General features: G+C 44.3%; 1 protein-coding gene across 2 annotated transcripts in view; it reads right to left on the bottom strand.

The window, feature by feature from the left end:
* NCAPH (non-SMC condensin I complex subunit H) overlaps positions 1-20,926 on the bottom strand; it is a 209,811-nt gene that overhangs the window by 178,740 nt on the left and 10,145 nt on the right. For both annotated transcript variants that reach the window (XM_069214413.1, XM_069214414.1), the window contains exons 2-3: positions 9,105-9,339; positions 8,365-8,455 (exon numbers count right to left, since the gene is read on the bottom strand). In XM_069214413.1, the coding sequence (XP_069070514.1) occupies positions 8,365-8,455; positions 9,105-9,339 (326 nt within the window). The remainder of the gene's footprint in view (positions 1-8,364; positions 8,456-9,104; positions 9,340-20,926) is intronic.

Raw genomic sequence — 20,926 nt, forward strand, 5'->3', positions numbered from 1 at the left:
AATTCAGAGATTGTAAACCCTCTTTGAACATTGGCCGATTTAGGACTTCCCAGAATTTTCTCATATCTCTTGATTGTCCCACAACAAACAGTTACTTCCGCTGTTCATTTCTAAGATGAACCTTTCTAGCAACACTTGTGCCCTTATAGACCTTTTGGGCGGCGATAATTGCTTCCCTATCTTTTTGGGTAGCTTTTAGGGCAATTTTTAGTTCCCTATGCAGTACAAGCAGTATCACACCACCTGGGAGTGGAAGAAGTGGGATAACAGTATGGAGCTGTTAAGGCATGTGAAATAGCAGAACATGAACTCCCAAAGTCCTAGACTAAAAACAGTGTTAAAGCCTCATCTGATAAACACCTATCAACCGGCTCATAATTTTCGAAAGCAATTTTTCCCTCAAAATATTTTCCATCAATGCGCTCCCATTTTATTCTGCACCCTTTGTTAATATCAAAGGTAATGCGGGCTGATGTTAATCAGAGTCCGCTGGAGCATAATCCAAATCAAAATAGGCTAAGGGATTATAGTCGCTGGAAGAATGTGGGATTACTTTAAAATTAACTACTATACAACTATTATCATTGGCAAATAACATCAAATATATTGTGCTGGAACTGGTTCCTCCTGTAAAGTTTGGGAGGTGGCGCTTTACACAGTAAATTAAAAAGACTATTTTGTGGTCAGAATATTGTTCAAAATCTCCAAATACAGGGAATGTTTAAAGTGTGATAACCCATTGCCCTCCTTATTTTCTATACCACACACCTCACATTTCGTACAGTTAAAATCCCATACCCGTACAATACAAATGGGATGGCCAGCATTACTCGCCTTTGAGATCACCTGGTTCAACATATTTGCCACATTAGTATCTTGAAGGAAGTTACCAGTCAAAATATTATTGTTGCCCAATCCTGACAACAATAACAACTGAAACCGGGGGAAGAACCCAGTATTTTCACTTCAGCCTTTCTGCATTTAATCAAGATTAAAATAGTCAACCCACCAATCGCTTTCCCCAAAACAGCCAGGTTACAGTACAAAAGGAAATTCTCCCATGACCAAGTTTCTTGCAAACAAATCACCTAAAAGTTAGTAACAATTCCCAACCAATCTTCATTCCTTAATTATGAACGAATCCCAGCGCTATTCTAGAATAGTATGGAGAGTATACTTAGAACCTGCTTCATCAGGAGGGCTAACCACATTTAGACATTGATCCTTTGAATCATCCAAGTCACCTACCCTTACCCTGGGAGGAGTGGTGTCTACGTTTTGTGATGAGGAATTAAAATGACTGCAAATCTGTGGGCCTCAATCATTCTCTTGAACAGAAAGTAGCATCAAGAAACGACTAGTAAGTCTCAGTGAAAGAGGGTGTGTCAGGGTAGCAAAACAGGGACACTACTCATAATTTGCTAGTTGCCTTGAATGCGGCCCCTGCTAAGGTCTACAGAAAAAAAAACAAAAGCAAAGCTCTAATTCAGAAGGGAGAGTTTGCCAGGCGGTTTAAAGCTGGAAGTAAGTGCCTCCCCCACAAGGGAGATCCTAAATTAATTACGGCACACTCCCCACCAATTGTTTTGTAAAATAACCTACTCCTGGCACTCTTCTTACTGTTAGTAGGTCATATGAGAGATCATTCACCAAGCACGCATTAGCCCTCATTAACCCAGCACGCATTAGCCCTCAATCAGTGCATAATTTTATGCTTTAAATTTACCTCGGTCTTTCTTCCCTGTAGCTAGGGTCGAACGTTATTAAGAATGATCATGTAGGGCATTGATTCCAGTGGTAAGTGGAGATGTGGCAGATATGGGGGATCTTGCTTGGGTCTGGCCTCAGCAATTGTATTGATTTTCCTTCTCTATATGGTAGTCCACCGATTGTTCTCTCTGTATTAGTAATAATGTTGTTCTGAATTCCCAGAGAGCGGGGTAACTCAAAGCAGCGGTCTGAGCTGGACATTCTGAGCCAGACGCGTGGATGACTGAGCAGGGAAGCGACCAAGGGTAGAGACTGTCCGCAACACTACAGCCAGCTGAGTATACCTCGTGTCTGTTTTTACCAGTGGTACTGCGGGCCTTAATCACAAGTGGCTACAACTTTCTTACATCCAGCTTCGATTTTTGCTGTCAGGCCCTCTCCAAGGGATCGCACCAACATGTCTAATCTGGTGAATAAGTCATCATTCGGAATCTTTAAAAGAGTATCTAGGTGAGCTACCACACTAGAGGTAATTCATTCCCTTTTTTCCCCTGGTTAACTTGTGACAGTCCATTGGCACCCCCAGTTGTTGTGGATTTGCACTGTAGCTTCCTCTTAGTTGGAATCCGCTTGCTACATCTGCTCTTTTTTTGTGTTGGTGGTGAATCTAAATGAGAGGAAAAGTCTCTATTCGCTGTTGGATTAAATTAGCCACTGTCCCCTCGCATATAACTCCCCGATGGTCAGTTTCAAATGATCACTAGCATTCTCCTGGATATCCGCAATTACTTGAGTGTCCGTAAATATGGCCTTACTCGTAGCACTGACTGCCTTTGCTTTACCAGGCGCAGGTTCACCAGCCAAAGGTGGTGAGATGATACACTGTGCTGATAACTGCGGGCCGGCTGCTATTGACAAGGAATGCCACCTGACTGCATCTACTTTTTCTTCTACCAACCGATTTCTGAGTTAGAGCTCCATAACTGATGATAAATAGTTTGTAATAGAGGGGGTGTTAACAGACGCCAATGGAATGACCTTTGCGCTGCCTAAGCCCTGTGTTTTCCATTTCCCCATAGCTAGTATGTGAAAGGGAGTTTAAGAGCTTTCAAAAGCACCACACCTACGTGACAATCCTTCAGGACTTTCCACTATGGTTCCACAGTGGCCTGAGTGAAAGAGGGATGGCCCAGCCCAGCCTGGCTGCTGGTGGGTGCAGACAGGCGGGGTCTTGATCTGGGGCAAGTACTTCCCCCAATGCACTACAGGTGCTGCAGGTGCTGCAGGTGGGCGAACCTGCATGGCTCCAGCCGCGATGCAGAGTGGTGAGTGTATTCCTTAACAGCAGGTCCCAGACTGCTGGACTCAGCTGTCTACTAGGACATAAGGTGCCCAACTGACTGACCCTCAACCAGAGGCCAGTCCCAACTAAAGAGAAATTACCATGGAGGACAGTTTGCTACTAATCGCTAAACCAATTACGACAATTTATTGCATTTCCTAAAAGTGGACTACACTGATTTACTTACCTTGAAAAGAAAGCCATATATAATTGGTGTAGGATTTTTATCATGCGGTGTTGTGTTTACCTTTTGACGGTTTTGGTACTTCTAAAGGCTTTAAACTTGCTCTTTTGTTTAAGCCTGACTGCTCCATGGCACAGCTACCCAGGACTAAGCTAAAGGTTTTGTTAAAGAAACCTAACTGGACCCGATAAAGGTTGACATGATTACATGGTAAGGTCTCAAAAACACACCACATAATAATTCACTTTCCTACACTGTCTTTGTCATAAGGCAGAGGTGCCCAGTCCAAGGCGATGTTTGTGATACATAAAAACACATGCATACCAGGAGGAGGAAAAGCTATCATGCAGGTAACATCCAACTATCTCTATGAAACTCAGTTTTAGTGTTAACAAGGTGGATTTCTGGGTATTGACGGAGAAGCTTAGGTCATGTAAATGGGTCCTTGTGCTTTGTAGATTGTCCATGACCAGTAAGGGGTCCCCACTGTAGGAAGGTGCCCCTTTTGGCATGGTTACCTCCCCCGCCCACATTTTTCCCCGATATTGATGCTAACTTGACTGAGTGCGTGCTGTGATCCTACTAACCAGGTCCCAGCACCAGTGTTCTTTCCCTAAACTGTACCATTGCTTTCACAATTATCACACCCCTGGCACCCATTTAAGTCCCTTGTAAAAGGTACCAGTGGTACCAAGGGCTCCTACCAGGGAGGGTCTGTAAGGGCTTCAGCATGTATTGTGCCACCCTAAGGAACCCCTCACAAAGCACATGCTCACTATACTGCCATTGCAGATTGTGTGTGCTGGTGGGGAGAAAAAGGTAAAGTCGACATGGCTAAACTTGCAGGGTGCCATGCCCACAAATCACAGTGGCCTGAGTGAAACAGGCAGGGTGCACTATACCACATGTGATGGCACAGCTGAATGAGCGATATGTCCCTACAGTGTCTAAGACCATTCTTAGGCATTGTAACTGCAGTGTGGCCATATTAAGTACATGGGATGGGAGTTTCATTACGAACTCCACAGCTCCATGATGGCTTAACTGAAGGCTGGGAAGTTTGGTATCAAACTTCTTAGTGCAATAAACCCACACTGATGTCAGAGTTGGATTAATTGTACAGTGCACAGAGGACATCTTAGAGATGCCCCCTGTATTCTACCCAACCCTTTAATATAAGGCTGATCTGTCTGTACCAGCCTGCCACTAACAGACAAGTTTCAGCCCCATGGGGTGAGAGCCTTTGTGCTCTCTGGGGTCAGAAATAAAGCCTGCTCTGGGTGGAGGTGCTTCACACCTCCCCTGCAGGAACCGCAACACTTGGTGGTGAGCCTGGAAGGACAAGGCCTCCAGTTACATTCCCCTAAGGCTCTCTAGCTAGTAGAGATGCCCACTCCAGTACCAAGACCCACTTCAGCTTGCACCACCCCCAAGGTGCCCAGAGGTGAAGTGCCCCCTGCCTGCCTCCCTCCCCCCCCTCACCACGCACTTTGGGGGATTCCTCCATCTAGGTTTGGAGGAGGGGAACCAATAGGGATAGATATGTGCCTCCCTCACCAAAAGGAAAGGGCACAAGAAGGGTGTAGCCACCCTCTGGGCTAGCAGCCCTTGGCTACTGCCCCCGGCCCCTGTAATAGTCCTAAATCTAGTATTTAGGGGCTCCCTTGAACCTTACTCACCAGATTCCTGGCAACCTCAAGAAGAAGAAAGAAGGACTGGTAAGTCAACCCCAGCAGAAAAGACTCCAGACAACAACTGACTTGGCCCCAGCCCTACCGGCCTGTTTGCAGCTTCAAAGACTCCTGCTCCAAAAAGGCAACGCATTCTGCAGGACCAGCAACCTCTACAAACCCAGAGGACTGCCTGCCCAGCAGAGGAACAAAAACTCTAGGACAGCAGCCCTGCCCAGAAGAAATTTCCAAAAGAACTCCAGAATTGCCCCCGATTCGTGAGGCCTGCCCACTCTGCACCCGACACCCACAGCCCAAGTCCAGGTTGCTGACTAGTCCCAGGTGATTCCGACCTAGAGTCCACCCTGGGTTGACCACCCCCTCCTGGCAAACACAACGATGCCTGCAGCCTGGATCTGGAAGACCCCTTGCCCCCCCCCCCCCGACTAACACAGGATCAGATGACGATTCCCGACGCCCAAGAAGAACTCAGCCCCCTGGCCTTGAGGGAATCCAACAGACGGTCCAGCAACTTCCAGCTGACGCCTCTCGTGCCTGTCCACCCTTTGGTTTCCCAGAACTGACCACCTGGACCCAGCCTGCCACATCTTTTGTGACCCCCCCCCCCAGCCCCTCCCATTGAAAAGCATTGGGTGCCCAGCTCTCTGTTTTCACCCTGCACTCGGCCGCCCCGTGCCGATAAGGGTGTATGTTTGGTGTGAACCTGTGGCCTTCCCGGTGCGGACCTAAACCCCCAGACCTCTGACCTGGAAACGCGGGTACTTACCTGCAATCCGCTTTCTACCGAGCATCCCAGTCCTCATAGGATTCCATTGTAAACCAGAAGTCAACGCTTTTGGGGTCAGCCTAAACTTCGACCTGTGGACATCCTAACCCCCGAAGACTGGAATTGTAAGTCGTGTACCTACCTGTTATCTAGCAAACACTCTTCCACACCACCCCCCAACCTGGACTCTGTGTACATTATACATCATTTTGGTATAGTATATACAGAGACAGCTTCCTGCACCCACCTACAACAGCAGAAAGTCCCCCAAGTAAAGAAATACACAGACTTCCGTCTCTCCAGTGAAATCACCACCACAGCCACCAATTTGTTGAAAATTCACTGAGCATTTGAAGGTCAGAACACATATCATTACCAATTTCAACAGGTCATAGACCTTGTTGAAAAAAGTATTTGCTAAAGACTAGACTAAGGGACACAAAATAAACTGGCATAGTGAGTCAAGCCATTGGGGCTCACTATCCAGAAAGCCAGTAGATTTTGTGTTGGGATTCGGTTTACCTAGAGAAGCTTGAACAACCAAACTATTGACTGAAGAGTAGACAACTTGGAATGGGAGGCGACTTAGTGCAACAGGTCTGTGAAATCCCACGCCCAAGAAGAAGTGTTTTAACCACTGAGGCAATACAGCCTCCAACATGGCTTTATTAAATGGGAGGAGCAGTTCCTGGGTAGCTGAAGATGGCTAAAGGACATCCATCAAGATGTTAGATTTTACCATGGGTCATTCTCGAGCATTTGCTGGTTTCACTACCACAGACATAAAAGGTTAAGGAATGTCACTTGCTGGACACCGGTAGGCACTTCCATTTTGGAGGTGTAGGAAAAAACCATCATCCACGTGACTAGGCGGAAGGATGCTAAACCACGTCCCTGCATGCACCTGTAAACGCTCTAGGGCATGTCCAAGGAATCCAGAGTCAGGCTGGCTCCTGCAGCGGTGCAGAGTTGGGAGCCATCGGATTGGTGTCACAAACCCTGCAGTCACAGCTTCTCTTGGGGAGTGGCCCATATGGGTTGGTACTGAAGATATACAGAATTGATTGTCAAAAAGTCTGAACCGGTGAAAGAGTCTGCAAGAAATACATATTCATCATTTTATAACTCAAGATCAGTTCCAAAATTGAGAAGAGACTGGCCCCAGAAAAGAGCTGTTGAGTCTTCAGATGTTCCTGGGATTAGGAAGGTTTGCAGTGAAGTCAAATCTTCACTCCTGTGGCAAAAAAATAAATTAAATAAAACACATACACAACACTCCCCACTAGGGGACTTACCAGAGGGAGGTAAGAGGGATAATTTTTGACTGTCCTTACCAGTCTGTGCCAATAATTTGGCCTTGTGCTACCAAATGGATTTCGGGTGCATGGATTAACAAAAGCCGCAGGCTGAGGAGTCATAAGTGGATCCCATCCACCATATGCAGATTTTGTATGGCTCAGAGAAAGATATCTTACGACAACATCAATACGGTTTGAACGGACAGACCTTAGAAGTAGACACTGGATATAGTTGCTGGCAAATCTGTTCAGAAAAGAACCTGAACTGCATTGGTCTGGTACAGAAAACAGTAATGGATGCCAGCACCATGTAAGCAAATGTCATTTGCACGGCAGGTGAAGCTACGTTCTATATTGCATGACACCTAAAAAACTACTGCTGTGGGAATACATTTCTGGATTCCGTCTGACACACAGCAATTCAGGCTGGACTACTCCCATGGGGAGCAAGGTCACAGACTGATTTGCATATGGCTGGGTCCAAACTGGAATGGAATGGTGAGCAAAAAAAAAAAAAAAAAAAACGATGGATATAGGCCCAGATCTCTGTACCGGGGTGAATGTTTGACATTGTTCTGCATTCCGATCATCAATAGTTTTTTGCCAGCACCATATATAAACAAATGTTGTCATTTGCTGGGTAGGTGAAACTGCGTCCTATGTTTCAAAACATCACCTGGAAAACTAGTGCTAGGGGAATACGTTTCTGGATTCAGTCTAACACATAGAAAATATTCATTAGGTGAGAAATCCACAGGGAGAGGTGTCCATAAGAATTGCCCAGCAGCCTTCCTGGACTTGCTTTAAGACAGCAGGGCATTCTGTAAAGGGACCAGAGGTTTGGACATTATGCTGTTCAATGGAAAGAGTGTGAACTTTCCTCCCAGGATGATGGAATAAAGTACACATACTCTGCGTTGATGCTTTCAATTAAATTGTTAAACCCAGTCCTATCAATTAATTAATAGGAAAGATCGGTGAATCATAAAACTTCCCCACACAGATTAACAGATCTTTGTCAAACTCTAAGTAAGAATTCCTGTCAAGACTAGCAATAGCACCCGTACAATTCAAAAGTTCAAAGAGCCAAGGCCCCAATTAGTACCAAGACAGATTCTTGCACTTATGGATGGACAAACACACATATACACGCACTTCAAAGATCATCAAATTTGCTACTGTACAATCAAGAAACAAACGCATAACTGTGTAGCAGGAGATATAACCAACTCCAGAAAATTATTCCAAGAAGTGTAGAAAACAGCACAGTCACATAGCCACCTCGATTCCTTCAGTGCAGCCTGGATAGAGATCACCTCACTATAAACAAGAGTGACTTAAGTAGAAGACAGAAAGGGTGTTGTATGACTCACATTCTCCGTTGACAGCTTAATGCAGGTCGAGTAATGATCTGTGATTTGTGTATTGCTCAATTTTGGGATTAGAGTTGGGGTTTCAGCTTGCCTGAAATAGAAAAATATAATTTTATTTAGATGGTATAATTATCTCCTGACATTTGTTAGAAATATCTTGTAATGGTTTTTGCAAGTCATTTGGTCGTAGGAAATGTCACAGGAACAGTCATATGTGATCGTCCTGGGGGAATGTTGTTTTGCACTCTAGTGAACTGTACTTTCAATAGTATTTTACACTTTCTATACTACAGACACGTCCCAGAATCCAATAATGAAACATATGTTTTAACCAGGTTTTCTGCATAAAAGGACCAAATTGACATGATATATACACACACACAAACATACACATTAGCTCACAATTTCGTTTTATGTTATTAATGTTTTTTTTAAAGCATATGAGTGGATCTCTACAGTGGGCTACAATTACTAAGAGCCAGGTGCACGAAATTCTCAAAAAAACTTCAGGGAGGCATGATTCAAAGAGTAATAAAATGGCATTACTTCTGCGTAGGAGATGCAGAGCACACAGGGTGTGAAGAACTGGAGGAACAGTGGGCTGAAAAAGCATAGCTTCTTCATGGAGAAACAGCACTTGGCTTCATGCAAAACAAGGTCTACTTCTCTCTGAAAAAAAGCTGGACAATTTATGGAGCACATTACTTCAGCTCTTGGAAGGATAGGGTGATGTAGCTTACCTGCTGGGAGAAACTGCAGTAGCCGGAGACTCTGTGTTACTAAGAGCAAGATCGATGACGCGTGAGCGTCTCCGCCTCTTCCTCTCCTCCTCGTCATCATTTCCAGGAAAGTTGTGAAGGTCAGGGGTGCCAGATACATTTATTGGCTGCCGGTGGGTGCCAGGAGATACAAAGACGCTGTCAGGGGTAGCCTCCTGTGTCCGTACCGCTGACTGAGGCGTGGCCACCATGGTACCTGAAGGAAAAAGAGAGCATTAGGAAAATACCAACAGAACAAGCTGCACGCAAATTCAACAGCATTGATGGAAAAGATAGTATTTACACTTTGGTGAAGAAGATCAGGGCCTGTTCAACTAGGATAATTAAATATCTTTCATGAGCATAAGGTTCAGGAGAACCAAGGGCAAGAGAAGAAACCCTGGTGTTTAATTGAATCACAAGGAACCAAAGATTAGTAATTGTGTGCTTTTGTGCAACAATCTGACTTCTCTGTTCTTTCCATCCAGGTTACTCCATGACGCAAAACAAAATAGGGCCATACACAGCTGTTGAACACCCATATTCAATAATGACTTTTTTTTTTTTTTTTTTTTTAAATATGTTCAACCATATAAAGAGCACAATAAATGACTGGTTGAAATTACAAGCAGTCTAGGATAAAAGAAGGTAAATGATATTCATAATAAGAGCACTTTACAGCACAACTCTCCCTGCATAGGCTTGCAGCTCCTGCTTTAGTTATGGAAAAGTAAACCTGTGCTCCACAGTTACACTCATTTGAAAACTCAGTGTTTACATTCTTCCTCTGCGATTTCCATTACCCCCAAATTCACTCACCCACAATTCCCCATCGTACACATGCCACTCTGCAGTCAAACCTTAACAGTTTATACTCTCTTCAGATCCAAACTGCAATGAGGACTTTCTCAACATGGTTGGCACGAACAATAACAATTTTCCCAGCTACCTGCTGGTCCTCCCTTGCCCTTCGACTCAAAGACCAACCTGCCCTCCCACTGAGTCTAGTTCCCTTTCAAGGTTTCCCCAACAGCTTTCCAAGCCCCATAATTCAACATATCCTCCATCAGAGCCTACCACTGCAGATCCTGATCTGACCAGATGGGGTGATCAGCAGAAACAAGGAATGCAAATGACTGATCCTGCTCCAGTAGTACTGTGGCTGAAGAATACCATCAAACATGGGCACCAACAACTAGTTTCATCCACCCTCCTCCCTCTACGAAAGCACTGCTAACCTATTAACTTTTTTTATGCAAAGGCTGTCCGCAATGTTTTATAATACAATTAAAACTTATCTAACCAGTTCCTTTTTCAAACATATCCCACTACCAAAAATGTAACGGAATGTATTGAACAGATTGCATATTACACACACTACACAGCAATGTCTGATAGCTGTCAATTAGGAAACTCACAGCATTTCCCACAGCCACCCAGGCTAAGTATATCATTGAATACACACATAACATCTCAAATATACACAAACTTATCAAGTATCCAAAATAACACCCATCGAAAAATGTCACACAGGTTTCACACACAACAGTTTGGTTAGAACATCACATGAAATAGTCTTGTAATTGCAACGTTTTACTTGTTCTATAGCTTATCCTAAATAAACAGACTGTATTGTGATCTGTGACGTTATGGTTTGCCATATTTGTAACCCCTCTCCAACACAAAGGCCTGCCCAACAAACAGAACATGTTAGAATCTCATATGTTAAGAACACTAGTCAGATACACCTCCTAGCCAGTTGTCATGTTATTTTCAACGCCAAACGCGGAAACGCCAAACTGTATACCAACATTACATACTAGTCAGGCATTATCACTCATATATGCAGTTCAGACAATACCTGTAAAGATCACAAACACTGACCTTAACATTGCCTACCTTCCAACACAGTGGACGTTATTCAGTGATGTTCAGATAACAGAAAATGTTAGAAAGTCCTGACCTCCCACATAAGAATGGCGCGACACCTTACAACATACTATTTTCAAGGCTTCAATAACTTAGCAGCCCATCTATCACCACAATGTCTTCTGGCCTCCCAGCCCAGGTGAACATATTGCATTCGCACAAACACCTAATAGTGGCAGTGGTATTAATTTTAGTCTGCTCAGGATGGACAATAGACAACAATTAACTCCGAGAACCCATGTATGGTCAAAGTCATCCATAGAATTAGTACTCTAAGGTGGTGTCTGTGTTCAATTAACACATACAGGGCATTCTTGAGTATTACTATGGGAAACAAATACTATTTACTATCCAAAACACAAACAAGTATAACATAACGAGTGGATAAAAACTGAAGAACCACATAGAAAAGTGCCAAGACTCCAAAACCACTATCATGCCATACAAATGTTTTATGCAAATACGGAGACTTCCCATCCAATATCTGCCACAACTAAGCATACAAAACCCCATACTGAACATCTTACACATAACAAATATCACCTCGGAATGGAATTGAAACAAAAGTGAAACAGCAGGTATTCGCGTTCTTATAGTCCAGGACTCAAAAAATCTACTGGACCACTCGCATTGGCAAGTTTTATTTTATGATGTTGAGCTATTTTTAGATTCCACTCGACCCTTCTGGCAAGTGGACAAAGAACAGGTGTTTATTTCAGACAGAAACTGAATTAGCAATTAGGATGCCTTTAAATCTTATTCTTCTCACATTTTCTCTGTGTTCAAAGACAGAGGTCAAATTTCAGTTTGTCTTCTTGCAATGGAAATACTTTTCCTTGTGACTGCAGAGTTTCAGGATTTTGTAAGGTGAACTGTCTGACCTATGTGAAGTGAAAGGCTTTTGGTATCAGCTTTTCCTAACACACAACATTTATATAATTAACAGGCCTCGAAAAATCATTAAAATGTTACTAAACCTCCAGGTGGAGTAGCTTGAATATTCTACTCGACCTAACTATAATGTATTTAACCCGGAAACAGGTCTCAAATTGTGTGATCCTAGGCAAATATTGTATTTTACAGTCGCCTTTTTTTTTCGTTCTCATATATGAGTGCACCTTCAAATATGGGAGTTCAGCATTTCTGCTGTAAAAAAATAAATCCTCGTTTGATTAAATACACTGTTTGCTCCATGTATAATATATCTAGCACACATATAGGGTACACATGATCCATGCATGACTTGCCTCTTAGTTTACTAATAGCTTTGCCAGAAGGGCAGGAGTGTTTATCAGTTTATGTTTAAACACTCACTTTTAATACATTTATTACTAAAGCATGATGTGGTAGCACACTCTCATTTATATATGGTAAGGGGCATATTTAAGAGCCCCTAGCGCCACCGGAGCATCACTTTTCGTGATGCTCTGGTGGCGCTAAGCACTGCTCCATATTTACAAGGAGGTGTAACACTTTTTTGTGGCATTACGCCTTCCTGTACATACGCGCCCCTCCAACGCAGTTTTCTGCATCAAAGGTGCATGCAATGGGTGTTGCTGTGGGTATTCCACTGCAACACCCATTGCTTTTGATGCTGCCTCAGATTTAGGAGATGTTGTAAACCTGAGGCAGCGCCAAACACTAATGCCACCCCAGGGGCGGCGTTAGCATGGCAAAAACAAGGAGGAAGCCTTTATTCCTCCTCATTTTAGTTTTTTTCCCATGTGTGCTGCATTTTGCAGCACACAGAAGAAGCAAAATGCCATGGGCAATTGTTTATGTGCAGGAAGGTGTCCCTTCCTGCACATAAACAATCATTCAAAATACTGCTTTGGTAATTTTATGTCTAAGAGTCAAATCACCATTGTAAATTGTTTATGTGCAGGACGGGACACCTTCCTGCACATGAAAATCTATCCACTCAACACAGACACCCTTGCACTATGGTGCAAGGATGCCTGCGTTGGCGCTAGGGCCTAAATTTTCAAGAAATGCTCAAAAACCTTCCCACTAACTTGCAGCTTTACTGATAAAACTATAAAGTGTCTTATCAATAATCTCTGAAAATTGGGTTTCAGAAGACATTTATCATTTGCACATCACCAAGTAAAGTGTTCTGACTTTTTTTTCCATTCAATTAAAAAAAAATAAAAAAAAAATACACAGAAGTACAAAAAATGGTCTTTCACAGCTACTGAAATATATTTTCAAATGTTTGTAAAGTTGACATACTTATATAAATGTTGTGTGTTAGGAAAAACCTGATACCAAAAGCCTTTCATTTCACATAGGTCAGACAGTTCACCTTACAAAATCCTAGAGCTCTGCAGTCACGAGGAAAAGTATTTGCACTGCGAGAAGACCAACTGACTTGACCTCTGTCTCTGAACACAGAGAAAATGTGACAAGAATAAGATTTAAAGGCATCTTAATTGCTAATCCAGTCTCTGGCTGAGCACCTGTTCTTTGTCTACTCACCAGAAGGGTCGAGTGAAATCTAATATACCTTGACCTCATAAATTAAAACTTCCATTGCGAGTGACCGAGCCCTGACTAAGGCAACTTTACAAACATTTCAAAATATATTTCAGTAGCTGCGAAAGACTATTTTTTGTACTTCTGTGAGATGGAAAACATTTTAATAGGATGACAACAAAAAAAGTCAGAAAACTTTACTTGGTGATGTGCAAATGATAAATATTTTCTGAAACCCAATTTTTTTTACAGATTGTTAATACATTTTATAGTTTTATCAGTAAAGCTGCAAGTTAGTGGGAAGTTTTTTGGACATTTCTTGGAAATGTATTGCCTGTAATTGACAGTGTGCTAAGACATCATGCTTTAGTAATATATTTATTAAAAGGGAGTGTTTAAACTGAGAAACACTCCTGCCCTGATGCCTCTTAGTTTACTAATAGCTTTGCCAAGTCACGCATGGATCATGTGTACCCTAATGTGTGATAGATTTATTATACATGGAGCAAATGTTTAGTGTATTTAATCAAACAGAAGATTTTTACAGAAGAAATGTTGAACTCTCATATTTGAAGGTACACTCATGTGAGAACGAAGAAAAAGGCGACTAAGTAAAATACAATATTCGCTTAGGATTACACAATTTGAGACCCCTTTCTGGGTAAAGTGCATTACAGTTAGGTCGAGTAGGTTATTCAAGCTACTTGACCTACAGGTCTAGTAACAATTTAAAGATTTTTCAAGGTCTGACATTCCAGGTCTTCACATTAAATAACCTCTTTTTATCTATGCACATTTCCAATTCATTTGCTTTGACTTAGGATGAGCAACACATTGAAGATTACAAAACCTTATACACCTTTTGACTTTATTCTGTGTGACAGGAGAAGACGTCTTACTTAAAACACCACATGTAATACTAAATGGGCTTCAGGTTTTACAAATAGTTATAGGCATGGAGCAACAATCACTCAACCCCAAGACGCACTGTACATCCATCCATCCATCCAATCAGTGCACTACAGACAGACATTATGAACACTCAATTAATTTACCATGGTCTGTTATCATCAGAAACCCAACAGTACTTTTCACCTACGAATACCAACTAAACAACACTCTTTCAGTTACACCAATAACTTGCTGTTGCCCAACTATAACATACTACACAGAACCTCACAAAGTACAAAACCCATCTAGCTAGCAAAGTGCTACCAATTCATCAGCATTTTTTGCCTTTCCACATACATTTTAAAACCATTTAGACAAAAGGTAGTCTAAATATATGTAGGAAGTTGGCTCTGTATGTGCTATTTCAAAGTAAGGAATAGCATGCACAGAGTCCAAGGGTTCCCCTTAGAGGTAAAATAGTGGTAAAAATAGATAATACTAATGCTCTATTTTGTGGTAGTGTGGTCGAGCAGTAGGCTTATCCAAGGAGTAGTGTTAAGCATTTGTTGTACATACACAAGACAATAAATGAGGTACACACACTCAGAGACAAATCCAGCCAATAGGTTTTTATATAGAAAAATATCTTTTCTTAGTTTATTTTAAGAACCACAGGTTCAAATTCTACATGTAATATCTCATTCGAAAGGTATTGCAGGTAAGTACTTTAGGAACTTCAAATCATCAAAATTGCATGTATACTTTTCAAGTTATTGACAAATAGCTGTTTTAAAAGTGGACACTTAGTGCAATTTTCACAGTTCCTAGGGGAGGTAAGTTTTGATTAGTTTTACCAGGTAAGTAAGACACTTACAGGGTTCAGTTCTTGGTCCAAGGTAGCCCACCGTTGGGGGTTCAGAGCAACCCCAAAGTCACCACACCAGCAGCTCAGGGCCGGTCAGGTGCAGAGTTCAAAGTGGTGCCCAAAACACATAGGCTAGAATGGAGAGAAGGGGGTGCCCCGGTTCCGGTCTGCTTGCAGGTAAGTACCCGCGTCTTCGGAGGGCAGACCAGGGGGGTTTTGTAGGGCACCGGGGGGGACACGAGTCCACACAGAAATTTCACCCTCAGCGGCGCGGGGGCGGCCGGGTGCAGTGTAGAAACAAGCGTCGGGTTCGCAATGTTAGTCTATGAGAGATCTCGGGATCTCTTCAGCGCTGCAGGCAGGCAAGGGGGGGGTTCCTCGGGGAAACCTCCACTTGGGCAAGGGAGAGGGACTCCTGGGGGTCACTTCTCCAGTGAAAGTCCGGTCCTTCAGGTCCTGGGGGCTGCGGGTGCAGGGTCTCTCCCAGGCGTCGGGACTTTAGGTTCAAAGAGTCGCGGTCAGGGGAAGCCTCGGGATTCCCTCTGCAGGCGGCGCTGTGGGGGCTCAGGGGGGACAGGTTTTGGTACTCACAGTATCAGAGTAGTCCTGGGGTCCCTCCTGAGGTGTCGGGTCTCCACCAGCCGAGTCGGGGTCGCCGGGTGCAGTGTTGCAAGTCTCACGCTTCTTGCGGGGAGCTTGCAGGGTTCTTTAAAGCTGCTGGAAACAAAGTTGCAGCTTTTCTTGGAGCAGGTCCGCTGTCCTCGGGAGTTTCTTGTCTTTTCGAAGCAGGGGCAGTCCTCAGAGGATGTCGAGGTCGCTGGTCCCTTCGGAAGGCGTCGCTGGAGCAGGATCTTTGGAAGGCAGGAGACAGGCCGGTGAGTTTCTGGAGCCAAGGCAGTTGTCGTCTTCTGGTCTTCCGCTGCAGGGGTTTTCAGCTGGGCAGTCCTTCTTCTTGTTGCAGGAATCTAATTTTCTAGGGTTCAGGGCAGCCCTTAAATACTAAATTTAAGGGCGTGTTTAGGTCTGGGGGGTTAGTAGCCAATGGCTACTAGCCCTGAGGGTGGGTACACCCTCTTTGTGCCTCCTCCCAAGGGGAGGGGGTCACAATCCTAACCCTATTGGGGGAATCCTCCATCTGCAAGATGGAGGATTTCTAAAAGTTAGAGTCACCTCAGCTCAGGACACCTTAGGGGCTGTCCTGACTGGCCAGTGACTCCTCCTTGTTATTCTCATTATTTTCTCCGGCCTTGCCGCCAAAAGTGGGGCCTGGCCGGAGGGGGCGGGCAACTCCACTAGCTGGAGTGTCCTGCTGGGTTGGCACAAAGGAGGTGAGCCTTTGAGGCTCACCGCCAGGTGTGACAATTCCTGCCTGGGAGAGGTGTTAGCATCTCCACCCAGTGCAGGCTTTGTTACTGGCCTCAGAGTGACAAAGGCACTCTCCCCATGGGGCCAGCAACATGTCTCGGTTTGTGGCAGGCTGCTAAAACTAGTCAGCCTACACTGATAGTCGGTTAAGTTTCAGGGGGCACCTCTAAGGTGCCCTCTGTGGTGTATTTTACAATAAAATGTACACTGGCATCAGTGTGCATTTATTGTGCTGAGAAGTTTGATACCAAACTTCCCAGTTTTCAGTGTAGCCATTATGGTGCTGTGGAGTTCGTGTTTGACAGACTCCCAGACCATATACTCTTATGGCTACCCTGCACTTACAATGTCTAAGGTTTTGTTTAGACACTGTAGGGGCACAGTGCTCATGCACTGGTACCCTCACCTATGGTATAGTGCACCCTGCCTTAGGGCTGTAAGGCCTGCTAGAGGGGTGTCTTACCTATACTGCATAGGCAGTGAGAGGCTGGCATGGCACCCTGAGGGGAGTGCCATGTCGACTTACTCATTTTGTTCTCACTAGCACACACAGGCTTGTAAGCAGTGTGTCTGTGCTGAGTGAGGGGTCTCTAGGGTGGCATAAGACATGCTGCAGCCCTTAGAGACCTTCCTTGGCATCAGGGCCCTTGGTACTAGAAGTACCAGTTACAAGGGACTTATCTGAATGCCAGGGTGTGCCAATTGTGGATACAATGGTACATTTTAGGTGAAGGAACACTGGTGCTGGGGCCTGGTTAGCAGGGTCCCAGCACACTTCTCAGTCAAGTCAGCATCAGTATCAGGCAAAAAGTGGGGGGTAACTGCAACAGGGAGCCATTTCTTTACACAAGCCCCCCCCAGCCCACAGGCCAGGAGACTCAGCCAACGCTGGAAGAGTCTTCCTAGTCTGTCAGGCGAGGAAGAGTAGAGGAAATGGCTGGTTTGTTGCAGGGCCTACTCTGCCTTACATCCTCCTGTTCAGGTCATTCCCTCTGGGGAACTGACCCACTTCCACAGTGATAGGACCTAGTCTGAACTGCCTCTTGTCTGTGCTTTTTATGTCTTCACCCATTCTCTCTATTTTGAGGTCAGAGGTATCCACCTCTGCTAATCTTATCTTAGCCAGGGTCACCCCTAGCTTACCCAAAGAGGTTACCCAGAGCTGGAGTAACCCCACCATGACCAACAGGGTCAGGGGGCCTAACTTGTTATTTGGCATGGGGTCAGACCACCATGCCAAGGATAGTGCAGCCATAAAGGCTAACACCCAGCAGAGGCCACTGACAGCTGTCAGTGCCCAGAACCACACCTTTAGCTCTTCACCTAAAAGGGAAGGGGCTAAGTTACAGGCTTCTTTGGGTTCAGGTTGCCTGTCTGCTGTATTAGAGTGGGGGGTTACCACATCTTGTAGTAAACACCCTTCTTCCACTCTTTCTTCTGTTAGCTGAGGAGCCACCCACTCAGGTTTAACAGTTGCCTGACTAGCCAGGACTTCTTGTGGGTCAGGTTGGACTTTATCAGGGCCATTTTTGGAGTTCTCCCCTACTGGAGCAGAATCTCCTTGGCTTGCTGTAACCTTGGCTAAAGGTTGTCCACCCTTCCTACTCTGTTTTCTTTTCTTCTTCTTCTGGGGTCTGCTTGCATTTACTGCAGAGGCAGGACTTCCAGAATCCTTGGGAGAGGACTGGCACTGGACCAGTTCCTCTCTTGGGCTCTGACTAACCTCTGGGTAGTCATTTCCAAGGAGACAATCAAGGGGGAGGTCTGTACTGACTACTACCCTTCTCCAGCTAAGAGTGCCACCCACTTCTATGGGCACTAAAGCCACAGGTCTCTTAGTGACCCTGTCTAGGCTAACTCTTACCCTGGCAGTCTCACCTGGGATGTACTGGTTTGAGAGCACCAGCCTGTCATGCACAATAGTGTGACTGGCACAAGTGTCTCTCAGGGCAGTGGTTGGGATTCCATTCACCAGTAGGTGGTGGAAGTGTCTACTTCCCTCTGGAATCTCCAACTCACCTGTTGGGCCCTGTTTCCAGTTGAAGGCTATGAAGACCTCCTCATCTGAGGAGTCATCTCCCATGGCTACACTGGTTACCCCTGGAATCTTGTTCTGGGGTTTGTTTTTGGGACAAGAAGTGTCCTTGGTGTGGTGCCCAGACTGTTTACAGTTGTGGCACCATGCCTTAGTGGCATCCCAGTTCTTACCCTGGTACCCACCTTTGTTTTGGGTTGTGTCTTGGGGCCCACCCACCTGTTCTGGTTTTTGGGGGCCTACAGAGGACTCTTTTTCTTTGTTTCTAGTGTCACCCACTTTCTCCTGGGGAGTTTTTGTAACCCCTTTCTTTTGGTCACCCCCAGTGGAAGTTTTGGTTACTCTAGTCTTGACCCAGTGGTCTGCCTTCTTTCCCAATTCTTGGGGAGAAATTGGACCTAGGTCTACCAGATACTGATGCAACTTTTCATTGAAGCAGTTACTTAAAATGTGTTCTTTCATAAACAAATTATAAAGCCCAACATAGTCACACACTTCATTTCCAGTTAACCAACCATCTAGTGTTTTTACTGAGTAGTCTACAAAATCAACCCAGGTCTGGCTCGAGGATTTTTGAGCCCCCCTGAACCTAATTCTATACTCCTCAGTGGAGAATCCAAAGCCCTCAATCAGGGTACCCTTCATGAGGTCATAAGATTCTGCATCTTTTCCAGAGAGTGTGAGGAGTCTATCCCTACACTTTCCAGTGAACATTTCCCAAAGGAGAGCACCCCAGTGAGATCTGTTTACTTTTCTGGTTACACAAGCCCTCTCAAAAGCTGTGAACCATTTGGTGATGTCATCACCATCTTCATATTTTGTTACAATCCCTTTGGGGATTTTTAGGATGTCAGGAGAATCTCTGACCCTATTTAAGTTGCTGCCACCATTGATGGGACCTAGGCCCATCTCTTTTCTTTCCCTTTCTATGGCTAGGAGCTGCTTTTCCAAAGCCAATCTTTTGGCCATCCTGGCTAACTGGATGTCCTCTTCACTGGGGTTATCCTCAGTGATTTCAGAGGTGTTGGTCTCTCCTGTGAGGGAACCCGCATCTCTGACTATTATTTTTGGAGTCAGGGTTTGAGGGACCCTGTTCTCCCTAGATAGGACTGGTAGGGGGGAATTGTCCTCCAAGTCACTATCCTCTTCCTCTGAGTTGCCACCCTCAGAGGGGTTGGCCTTTTCAAACTCTGCCAAAAGCTCCTGGAGCTGTATTTTGGTAGGTTTGGGGCCCATTGTTATTTTCTTTAGTTTACAGAGTGACCTTAGCTCTCTCATCTGTAGATGGAGGTAAGGTGTGGTGTCGAGTTCCACCACATTCACATCTGTGCTAGACATTTTGCTTCTAAAAGTTGGAATACTTTTTAAGAATCTATAACTGGTTCTAGAATCTAATTCAAACTTTTACAAACTTTTAAACTCTAAAAGAAATGCTAAACAGGATCTAACACAAGGCCCTAGCAGGTCTTTTAAGAATTTAGAAAACTTTTCAAATTGCAAAAATCAATTTCTAATGACAATTTTGGAATTTGTCGTGTGATCAGGTATTGGCTGAGTAGTCCAGCAAATGCAAAGTCTTGTACCCCACCGCTGATCCACCAATGTAGGAAGTTGGCTCTGTATGTGCTATTTCAAAGTAAGGAATAGCATGCACAGAGTCCAAGGGTTCCCCTTAGAGGTAAAATAGTGGTAAAAATAGATAATACTAATGCTCTATTTTGTGGTAGTGTGGTCGAGCAGTAGGCTTATCCAAGGAGTAGTGTTAAGCATTTGTTGTACATACACAAGACAATAAATGAGGTACACACACTCAGAGACAAATCCAGCCAATAGGTTTTTATATAGAAAAATATCTTTTCTTAGTTTATTTTAAGAACCACAGGTTCAAATTCTACATGTAATATCTCATTCGAAAGGTATTGCAGGTAAGTACTTTAGGAACTTCAAATCATCAAAATTGCATGTATACTTTTCAAGTTATTGACAAATAGCTGTTTTAAAAGTGGACACTTAGTGCAATTTTCACAGTTCCTAGGGGAGGTAAGTTTTGATTAGTTTTACCAGGTAAGTAAGACACTTACAGGGTTCAGTTCTTGGTCCAAGGTAGCCCACCGTTGGGGGTTCAGAGCAACCCCAAAGTCACCACACCAGCAGCTCAGGGCCGGTCAGGTGCAGAGTTCAAAGTGGTGCCCAAAACACATAGGCTAGAATGGAGAGAAGGGGGTGCCCCGGTTCCGGTCTGCT

The sequence above is a fragment of the Pleurodeles waltl genome, chromosome 11, assembly GCF_031143425.1.
Source record: "Pleurodeles waltl isolate 20211129_DDA chromosome 11, aPleWal1.hap1.20221129, whole genome shotgun sequence".
In the NCBI taxonomy this organism is placed as follows: Eukaryota; Metazoa; Chordata; class Amphibia; order Caudata; family Salamandridae; genus Pleurodeles; species Pleurodeles waltl.